Source organism: Nuphar pumila, chromosome 2 (genome assembly GCF_984573655.1).
Source record: "Nuphar pumila chromosome 2, dmNupPumi1.hap1.1, whole genome shotgun sequence".
Taxonomy (NCBI): Eukaryota; Viridiplantae; Streptophyta; class Magnoliopsida; order Nymphaeales; family Nymphaeaceae; genus Nuphar; species Nuphar pumila.
Window position 1 is genome coordinate 85626940 of NC_143250.1, and position 19150 is coordinate 85646089.

The window sequence follows — 19150 nt, forward strand, 5'->3', positions numbered from 1 at the left end:
CTGCCGCACCAAAAGTCGCATGCCTGTGCACCCAAGGCCTTTGCCTACGCCCCATGGGGGATTTGAACTACACACGGACACCCCCATGCACTCTTAGTGCTGCTCGTGCGATATAGGGCGTCTATGCCAAACTGCTGCAGCATGTGCCAAACAGCTCAAACAGGAGGTCCCTTATATAGGTGTTTTAGGAGTCAGGCCCCTGCCAGCAAGAGGAACCCGAAAAACACTTGGGGAACCATAAATTTCTCAACTTCAGAATTCTTCAAATCTACCTTCACCCATACGTTCCTCACAATCCATTTACACAGTGAATCTTCGATCTTGGCCCCAAACAACTTCAAATGCATGCTGGATTATCGTCTCAAAGATTGTGCACACATTGCTGCACGTGTCATACCCTTACCAAGCTCACCGCAACCACGTGCCCACTATATGTTGTGCTTTGCACACCGAGTGCATCCCGCACGCTAATGGCCCATGCAACATGTGACACCATTGTTGTGCATGCGCACCAAACTCTACACACATGGGCATGGCATGTTTGCTACGGGGATGGTCCAACTGCCTCGTGCATGCTGCAACCAACCAATCCATCACTTCTGGATTACTTTCACCGCACTTCACACACATCCATGCATCTGTTGCCGCATCTGCACTGCACCATGCCGGTGCACATGTCACGCTCCTTGCACAGTCTCGTGTCACACTCAGGCACGAGACGCAATTAGTGACATGCACACACACCTCTTCAGCACCTGCGTTGCATCACACCCGTGCACATGCCACACCCCTTTACACAGCTCAATACCAACTTCGGCACAGGGCACTATCTGTAGCATGCACGCATCCCTTCAACCCTAAACACCGCACCAAATCCCATACTTGTGGCACTTTATGCGGCTATCCAGGATTTTGGGTGCAACAAATATGTCACTGCAGTAAATTGTTCAAGTTGTTTGATAAACTCGAGACAAAAAGCCAGACAACTGCATTTGCTTTAACCATGCTCAAAGTATGATTCTCATGCAAAGCGGTAGCCGTGGATGACATTGTATGGCAACCCTCTCTCAACATTTTTAATAGGCAAGTCTAAAATGGGCTACAAAGCTTATGCAAATCAGAGCCTGTAGAAAGTGTTTTAAGTGTTTCTACTCTCTAGGCATTAGCTTTATTAAAATTGCTTGCCTATGTGAGCTTCAAAGAGAGAGAGAGAGAGAGATTCCTTCCTCAACCATTGAGCCACAACGACTTCAAAAACTTTCTGCAGATACTAAAATTGTTGAGCCTGTCATGCCTGGAGAGTCCCATAAAGTAAAGAAACTAAAGGCCGACAATAAGCCTTTTGAAAATGAACACTAATCCCATCATTTGAAATAGGATGGGTTCCATCGTCCATTCAATCCTAGCCATCCAGCAGAACCATCTAGCCGTTGATTGGATGGGTAGGATGAAACTCATCCTATTTCGAATGATGGGATCAGTGTTCTTTGGAAATCGTGTTCCGGAACCAATACAAATCACAAAAGAAATCGGTTTTCCTCATAAGCATCAAATGAAGAGTGAAAGGCCAGTTAAAAAGTCCCAAGCACCAGACCCCAAAATCCGCAATCAGGAAAGGACTCTGATATAGATAACCAACTAAAAACTTCCACCAATTTCATTTTCTCCACATTAACATTATTCTCTTCGATCAAACTACAAAGAATAGTAATTCCAACTTCTTCAATTACATATAAGAAACAGATATTCTCTCAGAAATCAAAATCTAATACCGGCTTACATATATATCTGCAAAAGTTTACAGTCCCCACAAACAACAGATCTATATCTCCCACTTAAGGATTTTGTTCTATGTTTTAATATAAGAAGAGAAAAGAGAAGAGAACCAAAGCAGTAGTGTAAACAGATGTAATGGTCATGGCTGGTGCAGATAATGACGTCGATCCCGTCGGTCCGAAGACGGTAGGATAAGAAGGTGAACTAGTATCAGGCAGTGAGGTTGGAGCAGAAGATGGGTAAAATGTCCCATTTGAAGGAACAGAAACTGCAAGCTTCTGCAATTTGAGGCAATGCCCATTGACCCCACTGGTGAAATAGAAGGTACCAGGGCCAGTAATATTGAACACAGTGTTACCATCATCAAAATATGCTATTGGATTGGAGAGGTTGCAGATCTTGAATGCATATTCTGTTACTTGGATCACTGAATCTTCACTTGGCGGGTACAGAAACACTGCAATAAATCACAAGTTGAAATATGAAATCTAAAATAGGTTTTTCTCTAAAAAAGCTTGGAGAATGATCTGTGATTTTATGGAAAATCAAGTTGCAAAGGAATAAAAAACTTACAGAGAGAGTCACCAATGCTGAAGTTTTTCTGGGACCAATCATTGTAGATCTTTGGAGCTACTGAAGGTGGTAATCCCCATGAGTCTAGATCTCCAACTTTGAACAGGTAGCAGAGTGCTCTGCCTTGCAGAAATAGAAGAGAACACAAAACCCAGAATGTTCTCACATTTGGGTCTGCAAGAAACGCCATGTTTGATGAGAAGAGAGGATTCAGATCTCGTGAGTGATTAAAATCTGTAAACTCCTTGTCTATTTATACATATGACTCAACTTACAGTGGCTTGAAAAGGTAAATTCTACTTCTGCCACGTAATGTTCAGAACAATAATAGATTGGTCCACTCTCATTATGTCAGGTATCAACAGTCCCATGGGCAATTTGAGTCTTTATTTCCTCTTGTTTTCTTTTTTTATTAGGGAAATCTCCACAATGGCACCTAACTTTTTTGAAATAATTGAAAAATTGCATCACTAATATTTGGAAACTTTCAAAAAGGTATTTCGATGGTAGAACCAGCGGTGCTAGGTCTCTGATCCTCGGCGGTTTCCCTGTGTAAATATAAAAAAAAAAATGACTTAGCTGCAGTTCCTTCGAAACTTTCATAGTCCAACAATTGGAACATATTCATGGTATTACACGCCAACCTGCCTTTGGGGCATGATGGATTAGGTGGGTAACGATTTAATATTTACTCCCTTAATTTTTTATTTGGGTCATTTGCATATAGGTCTACAAATGCTTAATGTTTTAAAAAATTACTCGGATGACTACCTACTTCACTTTTACTCTCAGAAATTATTTGCTTAACCCAGGGTTACTGGAAAAGTTATATGAACTGCATTTCCAAAACATGTTACATTCAAAATTTGTGGGGAAGCAACCATTTTAAATGGAAAGTGTGCTTCTCATTATTGGAAAGCTCGTTTCTGGCTCGCTTTCCACTCACTTTCCAATATCAGGAAGTGAATTTTTTTTCTTGGCTTTGAGCTTTTAATAATTTTTTTTGCCCAATATCGAAAAAACTCGATTCTTATTTGCTTCCCACTCAAATCTTAAGTTGCTTTTCTCTTTGTTTACTCTTCGCCTCCAGTTTGCTTCTTATGTTGCTTTCCTTCTCACTTTCAAAACGATTTTCGGTTCGCTTCTAAGTCATCCTGCACTTTCTGTTTCTTAAAATTTTAAAAGCGCCTCGCTTCCAGTTCACACTTAACTAGAAACTTTGGTTTAACCTTAACTTTAGGGCAAAAAAATGATCTATAAAAGTAATGTTTCAATGATATAAAAGAAAAATTAACTCCAACTTTATTATTGGAAATATGTATATACAAAAGAAAAAATGGCAAAAGTGATATTTTAAAGAATTAACTGCAGTAGGTGATTTAAAAGTTAATTTAATCCGAGCAATTTCTTCAAAAGTTAGGCGTTTATCTTAAATATATGAATACTAAGGCAGCTGAGCTTCAATCTGTCATACAATAGGTACTATACGTGTAATTTGCTCTATCTTAAGTATTTGAAAACTAAGGCAGCTAAACATAAATATGTCATTCATTATGCACCTATATGTAAATTCCTCTTTTCATTTTGTTGTTCTTTTATCCTTAAAAATGTTCAACTTTATAGAAATAAGACATGATATTTGCAGGAGAAGAAAGAAAAAGTGATTAATAAATTTTTAAAGGTCATATTTTGAGATATAATGTAAATTTAATGACAAAACATAGAGGTTTTATGGATTAAGTATGACAAAGTTTTTGAATGATATCCAAAGCTTAAGTGTCCTCTCTTTTTTTTTTTTCTTTTTCTTGATAAGCAAGATGGAGGATAACACTGTTGGAACAAGGACCCACCGTTAGGATAGTGAGATATAACCTAACCGTCCCTCCATCTCATTTGACTTCATGATGATTGGCGGTGTGGTACATATATAAGGGTGCCAACGGGTCGGATTTGACCCAGACCTGACCCGTACCAAACCTTATAGGGTTAGGGTTTGGTGATAAACAACCCCGATTAGAATCTGGGTCAGATCTGAAGGGTCAAATTAATATATAGTCATGTATGGTTTGTGAAACTTCATACTAAACTTGGGCCCGATCCGAGTTTTAATTAAGATCCAAATTTTTTCAATGTAAAGATGTAAAAATATTATTTTATCAGGCATGGTCTGTATCTGGTTCATGTAATCCTTATAGGATCCAGGTATAGTTTCTATTATGATGGGTTTGATTAGACCCAAGTCCGGACCCAGTACCATCATCTCAAATCAAGTTTGGGTCTGGTTCTATTTAGGACAAACCAAACCCAACCGGTTGGGAGGAAACATAATGCCTCTTTTTGGAAGCGTGTTAGACAGTTGGACAGATCTGGACTTTTATGTTGAGTTGTGAAGCAAGGGGTAGCTTGATGGCCCATACTTAATAAGCCTGCCTCCATGTGGGGCAAGCGACTCTAAAATGTGATATAAGCGTCTCACAGGATGTTTCAGGTGAGCTATAAGCTGCTGGATTAAATTTAATTTTATCCATGATGCTCACAGCCTGGTGCAATTGAATTGAAGGGTGTCCAGTAACCCCAAATGTACACCTCGTGGTGTAGATTGAGTTGGGGTATGGTTGAGAAATCTGCATAATCTTCACTTAAAAGAAAAGAATAAAATAAGCATCTAAATAATCAGATACTAACAACATAACAATAATGCCTCTCTCTCTCTCATTATTGAACATTATTACAAATATAATTGGAATTTTCAATCAACACAACGCACCACTTTAGTTTTTTTTTTTTTTTTATCAAGCTGGGGGGAAAGGCCTCCCTCCCTGTGGCCTACAGCAAAAAAGTGCTGAGAGCCCAGTTACATAACCCAGTCAGGGGGGTTATCTTTCCACTGTACATGCTTCATTCCAGGAGAAATACAATCAAAATGAGGTTTTTTGGTTTACAATGCATAAATATGATTTCATGAGCTTTAAAAAATCAACAATCCACAATATACGATATTTTCTCTGCTCATAAAATCATGTTTTTAATAAAAAACACATGATCCAAAAGCCGGTTGCTAGCATTTGGACCATACCCAATTTAACATGAGGTCTGATTGGGTCAAGAACGATTTCGAGCTCATTAGAATGTTTAGATGGACACTACCAAATGTTAATCCTATATATATATATATATATAATCACTAATTAAATATAAGAACTAATGTGTGAATTGCGATTTTCATAGATTTTTTGTTCTTTTCTCTCGAATCTAACCATAGAGATGTTATCTACATGCTTGGTTTTATAAGAACCCGCTGTTGAATCATCCGATTTTGATGCATAAAGGAGATTTTTTTAAGGCTTTAAAATCAATGGCTCATAATCTTCATAAAAGTTCAAGCATTCAAAAATCATATTTTTTCATTAAAACTACACGATCCAATGGTTGATCCCTATCAAATTCACCCTGCAAAGCACATCCACATGGTTGGATTTGCAAAAAAAGTGCTAGAAATGCTTATATTTTTAGTTCTCATATTTCAGCTCTCATGTTCTAGTGACTATATATATAGTTCCTAGCGAATTCATCCTGCTAAGCACATCCACATGGTTGGATTTGCAAAAAAAGTGCTGTAAATATTTATATTTTTAGTTCTCATATTTCAGTTCTCATGTTCTAGTGACTATATATATAATCACTAGAATATGAGAATTGAAAATATGAGAACTAATGTGTGAACCCCTATTTTTATGGATTTTTTGTTTTTTTCTCTTTAATCTAATTACCATATGGATGTGATCTACATACTTGGATTTATAAGAACACATTCTTGAATCATTCAATTTTGATGGATAAACGTGATTTTTTTAAGGCTTTAAAATCAATGGCTCATAATCTTTATAAATATTCAAGCAATCAAAAATCATATTTTTTCAAAGAAAATACATGATCCAATAGTAGATTCTCAGCAAATTCACCATGCCAAGCACATCCACATGGTTGGATTTGCAAAAACAGTGTCGGAGATGCCCATATTTCTAGTTATCATATTCTAGTTCTTATATTTCAATTCTCATATTCTATATATATAGAATTACTAGAATATGAGAACTAATTTGTGAACCGCGATTTTCATGAATTTTTTGTTCTTTACTCTTGAATTTAACATTACGGATGCCATCTCTATGTTTGGTTTTATAAGAACTCGCTCTTAAATCATCCAATTTTATGCATAAATGATATTTTTTAAGGTTTTAAAATCAATGACTCATAATTTTCATAAATATTCAAGCATTCAAGAATCACATTTTTTTATTGAAATTACAAGATCAAATAGTTGATTCCTAGCAAATTCACCATGCCAAGCAGGTCCACATGGTTGGATTTGCAAAAAAAGTGTTGGAAATACCCATATTTTTTGTTCTCATATTCTAGTGACAATATATATATATATATATATATATATATATATATATATATACACACACGGGAACTGAACATATTAGGCCTCATTTCTCATTCTGCTCCATTCTTTTTAAGTGTTTTATGATTGATCTGAATAGTTAGATGTGTTTAGCATGCTCGATTTAATAAGAATTCAATATTGGATCATGTTTTTTCAAGAAAAAAACATATTTTTATGAGCCGAAAAAAACTGGTACCTTCATCGCCATTGATTTTGGATCATCGAAAAACCTGTATACAGGTCAGTTTTCGGTGATCCAAAAGTCGGTTCCCATTAAACAAAACCTATAGATCACATCTACAGTGTCAGACGTGAGAAAAAAACTTAAAACTATGATTTTTGAAGGGACATAATGAGACCTAAAGAAATAGGGGCCCTAAGGAATGCATTACTCTCTCTCTCTCTCTCTCTCTATATATATATATATATATATATATATATAGAGAGAGAGAGAGAGAGAGAGAGAGAGAGAGTAATGGGTACTTGCTAAATGAGTTTTTTAGGGTTTTTTTCATTTTATTTTTAAATTCTGATCCTACAGAAGTGATCTATGTTCTTGATTTTATAGGGATCAACTTTTGAAGTATTCGATTTTGATGCATTGGTGGGTTTTTACAGTGTACAAAAAATCAACTGTTCAAGATATTTGTAAATTTTTGAGTCTCCAAATATCATTTTTTCATCGAAAACTCATGACCTATGTGTGGATTCAAATATCATGTTATGTAGGTCTCTCTCTCTCTCTCTCTCTATATATATATATATATATATATATATGTGGCCTTATGTGTATTTTTTTTTCTTCAAATTGTTTGGTGGCCAGGCCCCTTTGTCACAAATATGGCTCTCCGGAATTTCTCCGCAAGGAAAAATCTCGGGAAAAGTGGTATTTTTTTAAGGAAATTTTAAAAAAGATAAGAAATATCATTTTTGAGAGAGAGGGTTTGGCCATCAATGAGAGAGAGAGAGAGAGAGAGCTTGCAGAGGGACCAGCTGACTTGTAGACTGGCCAACAATGGTGAGCATGTCCTAGGCCTTAATGACCGCCTCCTTCACGTATTGGGGTTTTGAGAGATGAAGTTGAACGTTGTTTTGTTTTTTTTTGAGCTTTCGTTCCTTAAGGCCTTAAAGATAAGGGCTGGGAGCCTGGGGCATATTGAAGGGATCCGAATCAGGTCATTTGTCAAATGAGACTTGTCCTTATTTGACAATCCTGACCGTTGAAATGAATTTCGGATTGTTACGCGTGGCTGTCCCTTTTCCCGCCCAAAAATAGGCCACGTATTTTCTATGTAAAATTATGATTTTTGAATACTTGCATATGTAGAATATTAGACATTGATTTTAAAGCCTTAAAAAAATCTCATTTATGCATCAAAATTGGATGATTCAATTCACATCCGTACGGTTAGATTCAAGAGAAAAAAAATAAAAAATTTATAAAAATTGTGACCCGACCCAACCTGAATGTTTTATATGTATTTTAGTAAAAGTAAGCTTCTGAAATTATAAGTATCGGAGTTTGGGATCTTATTTTTGTGACCAGACAAAACCCAAACCTGACCAATTATTGTTTGGGCAGGTTCAGTACACTCTGATGAGTCAGGTACCCGACCCGTTGACAGCCCTATGATTTCACATGAAACATCTTTCAACAAGAGATTTTACCGGGTCTAATTCTTGCAATCATTTACCTGGACCTGGATATGTTCCTACATAATCCAGCTCCAGCTAAACCTGGTAAACAGACCCCAAGCCCGTCTTTGGTCCAGACTCCAGACCAACCTGAGATCCGCTCCAGACAGAAGCCGCGGAACCATTGACAGGCCTAGCAATTCATAAATTTGTTGGCTGGTCGCAAAAGTCCGTTTAAAGCACTTTTTTTAGATAGAACTTTGTAAACAAAAATAAACATTTTCCACAATAAAAGCAAAAAAAAAAAAAATTGTGCTTTTGAGTGAAAAGTTTACATGCTCAATTTTGAAAAAAGTAATTATAACTGTACTTGTGCTTTCCACTGTACATGCTCAATTTTGAAAAAAAAAATCCAATATGGATTCAATTTTATCATATCTCAGGTTTTTATTGCATTAATTCTAGAATTTGAATTCCAGTGTTAACAGCTTACCTTGATTTTAAAAAAAAAAAAAATGTGACACACACAAACAGACAGATATACATGTATATCATTTTCTGTTTTTTAACTCAATTTTAAATATCATTTTCTTCATCCATCCTTTTGAACGCAAAAACTTTTCAATCATCTGTTCATTATTTTAATTTATCTTTAGTCATTTCTCGTATTGCATAACTATGTTTGTCACAAATATCAGTGATATTCCGAAAGTATCATGAAAAAAATAGCACATTATTTTAGTAGATATTTTAAATGGCTAAAACATTGTGATTTTTTTTATAGTCCAAGGACAAAAAAATTATTATTTTACCAGGTATGGATCGGGTTTGGTTCATGTAATCCTTATAGGGTTTGGGTATGATTTCTCTTATGGTAGGTCGGATTGCACCCAAGTCCAGACCCGATACCAGTATCTCAAATCAGGTTTGGTTTCACCTGTGTCTTGTGTCTGAACCAAACCTGTTGACACCCCTTGTTTGACATCTCACTATGGATTGTGAGGTCCAACATCGGCCATATCCATGGTGTAAAAGTCTATAAGTACTACTTTTCTGACCAAAAATAGCTTTTGGTTGCTTTGGCCTTGCAACAAGGGACAGGCTTTGAGTGTGAAACTCTTGGGGCACGTTTGGAAGCGAGAAAGATGCAGGAAAAGTGTTCCAAAATGAAAATTTGGTACAGATTTTCTGACCCTTTCAAACAAGAGACTTTTTTGCTGAGAGAGTTTTTTCTAAAAAAATACACTTTTTTATAAGAAACATTCCTCCACAAGGGGTAGAAAATATTTCCTACTAAGAGAAAATTTATTTTTACACTCACCACCACCACCATCCATCTCACCAGCACCCACCACCCATTTCACCTCCAGCAAATTTGTTCATATTTTCTCATTTTGTTTTTCTCATCTACACAAAAAGCAAAAAAAAAAAAAAATCTTTTGAAAAGCTTTTCATAGGCAAAACTTTCTTTTTCTATTAGAGTTTTTTTATTAAAATAACATATAAATTACTCGAGTTTGGTTGGGTACTCATAAAAAAAGCCGGGTTGAATCTAGTACTCGACAAAAATCATGACCCAAACCCTGCCTGCATATTGCTCGGGTCAGGTTTGGGATGACCCGAATATTATTCGGGTTGGCATTTTTCATGTCCATAGCCAGAATTCATGTTTCGGTCGAGTTGTGTACCGGATACAAACCCGACCCATTGACAGTAGACTATTAGAGTACGTTTATATTGTTTATTTGTTTATTTATTTAGGGAGATTTTGTTGATAAGATGCAAAAGCAAAAAAAGATTTAAAATAATACGATATTTTCTGGGCCGATAAATTGCCATTAAAAATGTTGGTCCCTACGCGGAGCTATGTCAGGCGAAGACCAGTCCGAACAGTCCAACCTTTTGTATGCGTGTGCGTGTGCGCCCGCGCGAGACCGAGCGCGGAGGGGGAGGCGGGCAGAAGGAGTCTCTCTCTCTCTCTCTCTCTCTCTCTCTCTAGCAATCGAGAATAATAAAAGAAAGGCGAAGGGGAGAGAGAAAGAAGTCAGACGTCGAAGGGAATCCAAGAAGAAGGCGGAGATCTCTCCTTCCCATCTCTAAAGGCTCGATTGTTTCCCATCTCTAAAGGCTCGATTGTTTCCCATCTCCTTTCCATCTTCCCAAAACCGATTGTTCAGAATGAGTTTCCTTTTCGGCAAGAAGAAAACCCCCGCAGGTATCTCTCTCTCTCTCTCGATTCGATGCCGTTGAACAAAGTGGTGACAGTTAAATCCGGCGACCGAGCGGCTCTCCGACGGGGGAATCTACCTCGGGATTTGATCTTCGGGGGATGTCGAATTATAAAGACGCATATCAACTTTACTCTTTGCTCCAAATTTGTATTTTTATTTTGCTTTTGTTGACCTACCTTTTGTTTCTTATATTCTAATCAATAACCCTATTGATTTCGCGTTTTCTTGTTCTGTAATAATTAGAGGAATGAATTGATTGGGATATTTGGTGCGTGGAATCGAATTTTGGGGAATTCATTCGCTTAACACGGGCTAATATCAAGCAGGAGTCTTTAGGAACTCACAATTTCAATGGCGTTTTCAATCTTCTAATCTCCAGGTCTAGTCGAATTATCAGAACGAATGCGATTTTTAGTCTTCGCACCAAATTTGTATTTGTATTTTTCCTTTTTTTCTCCGACCCCCTTTCTTTCTTTCTTTCTTTTGTTTTGATAAATAATTCTGCTTGCGTTTTTTAGTTGTGCAATAGTTGGTAGAATTGGTTTACTTGGGGCTTTTGGTATATGGGATTGAATTTTGGAATTCTTCAGCAAGCACAGGCTGATTTCTAGATTGATTAAAACACATAATTTCAATAGTGGTTTTGATCTTCTATGCTAGCGTTAGGAATCTTCTTTCCGAAATAGACTCGTTGGTAGCAACCAAGGGAATAAGGGAGGATTACTTCAAACGATTTCATGATCCGTGAAACTGAATTCTACGTGGTTTAGGATCAGTTCTGGTGGTTCATAATTTATTATTGAGCACATAATTGATGCTGCCATTTTCTTTCCCTGCATTGGAAAAGAAGAAACTTTTGTGTTTGTGTTTTGGTCGTTCTTGACTGTAGTTGGATATTTTTGTCGCATTGTTGTATAGAGCTTCTGCGGGAAAACAAGAGAATGCTAGACAAATCCATTCGGGAGATTGAGCGAGAGAGGCAGAGTTTGCAGACACAAGAGAAGAAGCTAATTGCCGAAATCAAGAAGACGGCAAAGCAAGGTCAAATGGTAATATTCGGCTGTCCTGACACTACATTGCAAGTGTATGATCGTTGTTCTCATGTTGTGTAAGATAGAACTTGACATCTTCATATTGTAGAGAGCATGTTATGAGGTTATCGGTCAGTTTTTTGCTATTTGTGATTGCCTGAAGGACCTATTGATGTGATCATCGTATGTAGGATAAAGCATTTTCCCTTTGTAGTATGTCCTTTGATTGTTCAGATTCATCAATCAACATTTACGTCTTGATACTCGTGCAGATTAGATGGCCATGAAACCCATCTGATTGCTTATAGCTGCTACTGGTTTGTTTGTAGTTTTGCAAATTTTTTCCTTTGGCAGCAAATTCTGCTGTCGAGAATGAGTATGCTCAATTTGTTGTTTTCTTTCATTTCTTTGGTGCAATCTTTTGGCCTTTAGGTTGGAAGATTCACTTGTTGTGGATGGACTTCTGTTATGCAGATTGATTAGGTTGCTCTTGTCACTGTTTAAAACTGAAGCAGTAGCAATGACTTTATAACTTGTATCAGTCTGACATCTCATCATAATTGGAGTTCGCCTTAAAATTAGACAACCTCCATGTTCCTTTGAAGAGAGTAGGAAATCATACTTATGTGGCCTGTCATGCTTCATTACTCTATTTCTAGTAGTTTAAGAATAGTTTTCTCTTCTTTTTTTGAGAAAAGAATAGTTTTCTTTTTACATGGTAGGCTTTCTATTTTTGTATATGAGAGGTTTTATTTTGTGGAAATTTAAATTAGAGTTAGAGTTAATTGCTGAATAATTTGGGCAGGTCGGCCTTAGATTAGTCAGTTTCTGAAAAAAGTTCGCCCTGGATTGCCAGTAGTGCCTCAAGAGATTGCAAATCCAAAATTTGCTTTAGTCCACTCCTGCTCGTACTATTATCTAGAGGTGATAGCAAGTCTTTGGGAAATGGTGGTATCTAGTGTACAGTAAAATGTGATAGGATCCTTATTCTCCTTTCCTTAAACATTAAAAATGTGGTTAGCTAGGATCAGTCTTGGGTCCCATTTGGATGACGGAGGGCAATGACCAAAAACATAGAAAACGAGTTTTTTATTGCCAGAAACACAAAAAAAAATTAAAAGAAAATGTCTAATTATTTTCTGGCCAATGACACAAAACAGCTTTTTCAGGAGAAACACACACACACACACACACACACACACACACATTTTCAACTATTTCTCAACCAGCCACCAATGGCCAGACTGGTATCATCTCTGCCGAATGAAACAGCATTTTCAATTTTAAAAAAAAAACAGCAACAACACTTTCGGCAACCCATCAGAAAATGGCCAAAACTGTGCAATGCGTAATGGAAGGGAGACGTGAGGGTCAAGCATGAGGGAAAGAGGGGGTTCCCAATAAACCCGGTTTCATTCTTGAAAAATCTAGGTTCTCAAGGGGTCCCATAAACCAAGTTTTCATTGAAACCTGATTTATGAAAACTGGGTTCTGTGTCATCCAAACGGATGCCACAACTGGGTTTATTCCTTCTAACCAGTTTTCCAGTGAAAATCAGATTAAACGGGGCCTTAATAATCCTTTTTACCTTAACTTTCCATCTACTTTGTCCTACTACTAATTTTCACAAAACAAGCAATGGTTTGGTGCTTTATAACAATGTCAGTTAGATACTCCATTATGATTGTCTGTAGTGGTACCTGCATGATATGGTTCTAGATCATACCAGTTTTGAGTCAAGGCCTTGTATTATTAACCAATTTTGGTCAGTGGTTCATTAAAGATGGAGTAGGGAACCACTTGTGGAGATGTTTGCCATGATGGAGTTACCTGTTGGGTTAAATAACAACTGTACTAGTGTGTCTGGTTATGCATTTCCTACAAAAACTTTCTTAATTCTGGTGATTATAACCAAAAGAGTTCAGCATTCCGTGGGAGTTCACATTTGAAATATTCAAGTGCAGTCAGGTTGAATATAAAATTTTGCAATAGAGGGTAATGAAATAGAAAGACTAGCACATTTGCATGTTACTTATAGCAGGTATGATGTAAGCTAAATCCTCGCATTACAACAACCATTAATCATTTGATGACATATATCTTGCTACTTAATGATGCATCTATGACTTTGATGGTTTGATTAATTTGTACTGCATATGGACCATGAGTTATTAAGTGGGCTAGCAGTCAATTGGTCCTTTCCAGTTTCTTTTTATGCTAGCTTTTGCATAGTCTTTGAAATTTAGATTGCATATGAAGATTTTCAAGGAGTGCTGTGCGATCGTAGAATGCCATTGCGGTTGAAGGGAAAGTTTTATAGGACGACTATTAGACCCGCTTTACTATATGGTATGGAATGTTGGGCTGCCAAGAGACATCATATTCAAAAAATGAGTGTAGCTGAGATGCGGATGCTTAGATGGATGTGTGGAAATACAATAAAAGATAAGATTCGGAACGAAGAGATACGTAAGAAGGTAGGTGTTGCACCCATTGAAAATAAGATGCGAGAGAATCGTTTACGGTGGTTTGGACATATTCGGCGAAGGCCTAATGATGCTCCAGTTAGAAGGTTGGAGAAATGGGAAAATATATTAGTTAAAAGAGGTCGGGGTAGGCCTAGGAAGACTTGGATGGAGATGATAGGAAAGGATATGAATGCTTTGAACCTCACCGAGGACATGGCGTTGGATAGAAATGATTGGAGGAAAAGGATTCATGTGGAAGACCCAAAATGAATTTCTTTTTTGGTTCATATCGCTGACCCCAATTGTTTTGGGATGAAGGCGTAGTTGTTGTTGTTGTTGTTGTATATGAAGATTTTCAAGGCAACTGCATACTTATCATATGTTTGAAAAATAATGCAATTATGTTCTTAGTTCAGTGTTTTAACACATTTATTGAAATATTTTCACCATCTCTCATGATTTGCTTTTCACTGTTTAAACATGGTGTGCACTATCTGGACAATGGTGTACAAACAAATGAAATTTATGGTTTGTAGTTTGCTCACGTGTATTTTTACTGTTCTATTATTATCCTTTGTTTCAGGCTGCTGTAAAAGTAATGGCGAAGGACCTTATTCGGACAAGGCATCAAATCACAAAATTCTATGCACTCAAATCACAACTCCAAGGTGTTTCTCTCAGAATACAGGTCAGTTGTACTCTCCTTTCCCACCCCAACCCAACAGAAACACACATACACATGCAAAACAGCCAACGTTCATTTATTTCTTTGGTTTTCTCTTTTATGGAACAAAGTGTGCATACAATGTAACTTTTTTTCAATATTCATGCCTCCTTCCACCTCATTTTTGGGCTGCGGTTTTCCTTTTGATTCTTGTAATGGATACTTATGTGTCAACTGGTATCCTCCCTTTTGAATAGTCTATTACACCATTTATTATATCTTCCTACCCAAAGGTGATGGATATTATCACATTTTGTTCATCTGCACAAAATTTCGGAACTTGGATCCACACTTTCATATCTAGACGTAATATCCGAAGTAATGGTGTTCAGCCTATTGGTATCTCAGTGATAGAGAATGTACAAATTAATGTTGCTTGATTACTGTGTTGTTCTTATCTCTTATTTTAGGTTCATCTTAATAATTCGATCCCGTCATGTGTTTGTCAGTTTCAAGAAGTCACAAAAGGCACTGAGGTTAGAGATTAAAGTTTTCAAAACATTCCCACTAAAATAGAGTAATCTGTGCAGAAGTATGTAGGCCAATGGACGACACAAGCACCATGAAAATAAATAGTGACATGCAAATGAACATTGCTTCAGCATCCCGTTTATGGATCGTGGATCATTTGAAATTTCTCGAGGAATATCAAGTAGTAAATATTTTACTAGCAAGATTTTTTTTTTTTTTTTTGGTATGTTTGGTTGCATTCAAATGTCATTTGGAATCTCATGCAAATGAGAGAATGAATCTCGTTTGCACAGGTAACCAAACGTGATTTGGAATCTTATGCAAATGCGAGAATGAATCTCATTTGCACAGCTAACCAAACATGTGTTTTGGAATCTCATGCAAATGAGAAACAGTTAAAGTGAATCTCATGTGATTCCAAATCACATGGTGGAATATGTGATTTGAAATCATGACTTCAAATCACATTTGATTCCATCTCATGTATTCCAGATCACATGAGATGCAACCAAACACCCTTTATCATGTTCATTGCCGTATCAGGATATTCATGTTTTAGCACATGAAGCAGAAATAAATATTATGTGCTGAATGTAATTCATCAACACTTTATTGGTCTGATACTGAAGTGATTCAACATTATCAGACATTGAAATCAACACAAGCAATGGGGGAGGCTATGAAAGGCGTCACCAAGGCTATGGGGCAAATGAACAGGCAGATGAACCTGCCTGCACTGCAGAGGATAATGCAAGAGTTTGAGAGACAAAATGAAAAGATGGAGATGGTCTCAGAGGTAATGGCTGATGCCATTGATGATGCTTTGGAAGGAGATGAGGAAGAGGAAGAAACAGAAGAGCTCGTCAACCAGGTCCTTGATGAGATTGGAATTGACATTGATTCACAGGTAAAATTTTTCTGGCTTATTTATTTTGATCGAAAATTGTTCTGGTGATTTTTTTCAATTGAGGTAACGCCTGTGTTGGTGCAGCTGGTCAAGGCCCCATCATCTGCTGTGGCTGCTCCTGCTGGAACTACCAAAGTTGCCCAGGCTGAATCGATAGCGAGTGAGGATAACGGTATTGACAGTGACTTGCAGGCTAGGCTGGATAATCTCAGGAAAATGTGATATTGTCTCTGTACATGAGAATGACAAAAACCTGGGGCTTGTTATATTCCATGTTCATATCCTTGTATTTTTGTGGAAACTATAGAATTAGATGCCTGATATAGAATAAAAGCACGTTTTCTGATGCCAATGGTGCTATGTTTAGGCCATTTTTTGGGATATAGCTATTTGCCTGCTGATTTGACTTGGGTAATTATGGATCAACTTGATGTTGGGTTAGGTTTACTTCTTGTCCCTCACTTTGGGAGTAGGATGGTCCGATCATGGTTGTCTTTTTGTGAGCTACACAGTTAAAGCTACCGATGCAACTTTTCTTAGAAGTATTTTAAAAGATATTTTTCAGTAAAAATGGTTTATGTAAACCGTACATCAAATCTTAAATTTTCGGTTCGCGGTGAAGTCCAAGTCGAACACAGCGAGTACTTTATACAATAACAAAACTTTATTGCCTTAAAGACAAACAAAGTGTTCTGCCCTATTACAAGAGTTTGAGCAAAAAATAAAAATTATTATAACCCAATTAAATGGTCAAAAGCTAAAAAAAATAAAAATCTACAGGACTCCTTTCACGAAGTAGCTCTTTTACTTTGCACGGGCACGACCCCGGTGATGACATTCTATTCAGAATATGTGAATCTACCTGCAAAGCACACAAAATACCTACACAAACTAGATTCCTAATCTAGTTGTTAGTTTAAAAAAATAAAAAAAATAAAAATTCTAAAGAAATGTAAGAATCTAATTACACTTACTTTCTAAAGAAATAAAACTCTAACTTGACATGAAATAGAGTATTACTTGAAATAAAAAGACATAAACAAAAAAGTAATGCAGAGGATACATGTTGCGAATTGATCATACGATCGACTACAAGCAGGTCTTTTTGACTGTAGATCAATAGGTATCAAATACGCGTATTAACCTGTGCTTGATTAAGGTATTTAATGTCTAAAAAAATGATGCAGAACTGAGCACGCCGATTTGCATGATCTATGTGTTTTGACCAAATGGGTTGAATTGTGCATGGTGAATCAATAAAAAATAAGGACAAATTAGGGCGTGATCTGATCTAACAAAAATATTCAGGTCTGATCTGTCAAATCTGAATGAACTTGCATGAACATGCTGGATCACGCTGTTGTTTTCGTCACTTGTTGATTAGGCCAGATATGAAGAAAGTACTTGTTGGTCGGATTGGGCCTGAATCGGTCTCAGGCTGAATCAAGCCTAATTGGTAGCACACGACAAAAAAAATATTTCTTTTTAAAACATATCAGTTTGCACTGGGTCTGAGCATATCAGAATGTTAGTTGGGCCTGTTCTGGCCTGATCGGGACTCGATCAGGCCAGATCAGGGTTTGTCTAGAGGATCCTGACCAGATCTATCAACGATGACAGATTTGGTATGGATTTCATGACGACCAATCGGCAACTACAAGTCTTTTAAAAACATAATTGAAACAAAAGTATAAACCAACAATATGCTGCAATGAATTCAATTTGACTCTAATCAAAATGCAGAAAACAAAATAGAAATCAGACGACTCTAGATGAAATGTTCGAAAGATTAATTATATACATTCCAAACTAAGAATATTCTATGTGCAGGAAAGTAACGAGAAGGGGGAGAAGAAGCATACCTGGGGGCTGCTTCCGATGGAGGGATTAGAGAAGAGTAGTCAATCCCAAGAGGAGACGCCAACCTCCTCTAAATCTTTCTTATTTAAAAGAAAATTTCGGTTTAGTGGCTGTTTTAAGATTTTTTTTAAAAACTCTACTAATTTTTAATAAATTCAAAAGACACTCGTTTTAAAAAACTATTTTAAAAAGGCTGTTAAAAAAATCAAATTTTCAAAAACCACTCAAGTGGTTTTACTTTGTGCAATTTTTTCTTTTTGAAAACTAAGTAATGCCTTGTCAAAAGTCGATAAACAAGGGTTATTAATCTCTTTTCACAATTAATCATACACATAAAGTGTATATAATATGCATAAGAATTATGCATGATCAAATTCTCCCATGCTTATCGTTTGCTAGTTCTCGAGCAAACTGACCCTTAATAAAAACAAAACAACATAAAACAAAACAAAACATGCAAATAAAAAACCTAACTCACTTTCGTAGGAATCACGGTTGCATTTATCATATGCAACAAGCCCTTTAAACCCCTGGGTTACCCCAGTGGATGAGTAAGGTCTCGTGAGGGTTTGCAGTGATGATACCCACAAACATCTTTGTCATGTATACATAAGAATTCAAATTCAAAATGCATTAAGTAGTTATGAAATTCGTCTAAACAAATATTTCATGCTATTACATTTTCACAACATATTTAGAGTTTTCACATGCCACCACAGAAGAAAAACATTTTTTTTTACTTTTCTAAAAATTATAATTATTTATGTTTTATTTTCAGATAATCAAGTACACTCATGTTATTGGTTATTTATCCTCACTTATATGTTTTTTGCATAATTTTTCATAATTCTTTCTAAGCAATGATTTTATTTAATAAGCTCTTGTGATTATTTTTATTTTTTAAATTTTCACACTTTCACTTTTTTTCAGTTAAGCACTATATCAATTTTCAGGTTTTCGTGACCCGTGTAACGAGCTTTGAGTCAGTGACTCCTAGGACAGACTGAAATTTCATTAGAGGGGG

The 19150-nt window shown here is 36.6% G+C and overlaps 1 protein-coding gene across 1 annotated transcript; it reads left to right on the forward strand.

Moving 5' to 3' along the window:
- Positions 1–10371: 10371 nt before the first annotated feature.
- Positions 10372–16618, forward strand: LOC149845926 (vacuolar protein sorting-associated protein 2 homolog 1-like). The gene is made up of 5 exons (XM_089996087.1): positions 10372–10649; positions 11584–11714; positions 14748–14852; positions 16006–16266; positions 16351–16618. Exons 1-5 carry the CDS (start codon positions 10613–10615, stop codon positions 16486–16488), a joined length of 672 nt encoding a protein of 223 aa, XP_089852213.1. The 5' UTR covers positions 10372–10612; the 3' UTR covers positions 16489–16618.
- Positions 16619–19150: the final 2532 nt, after the last annotated feature.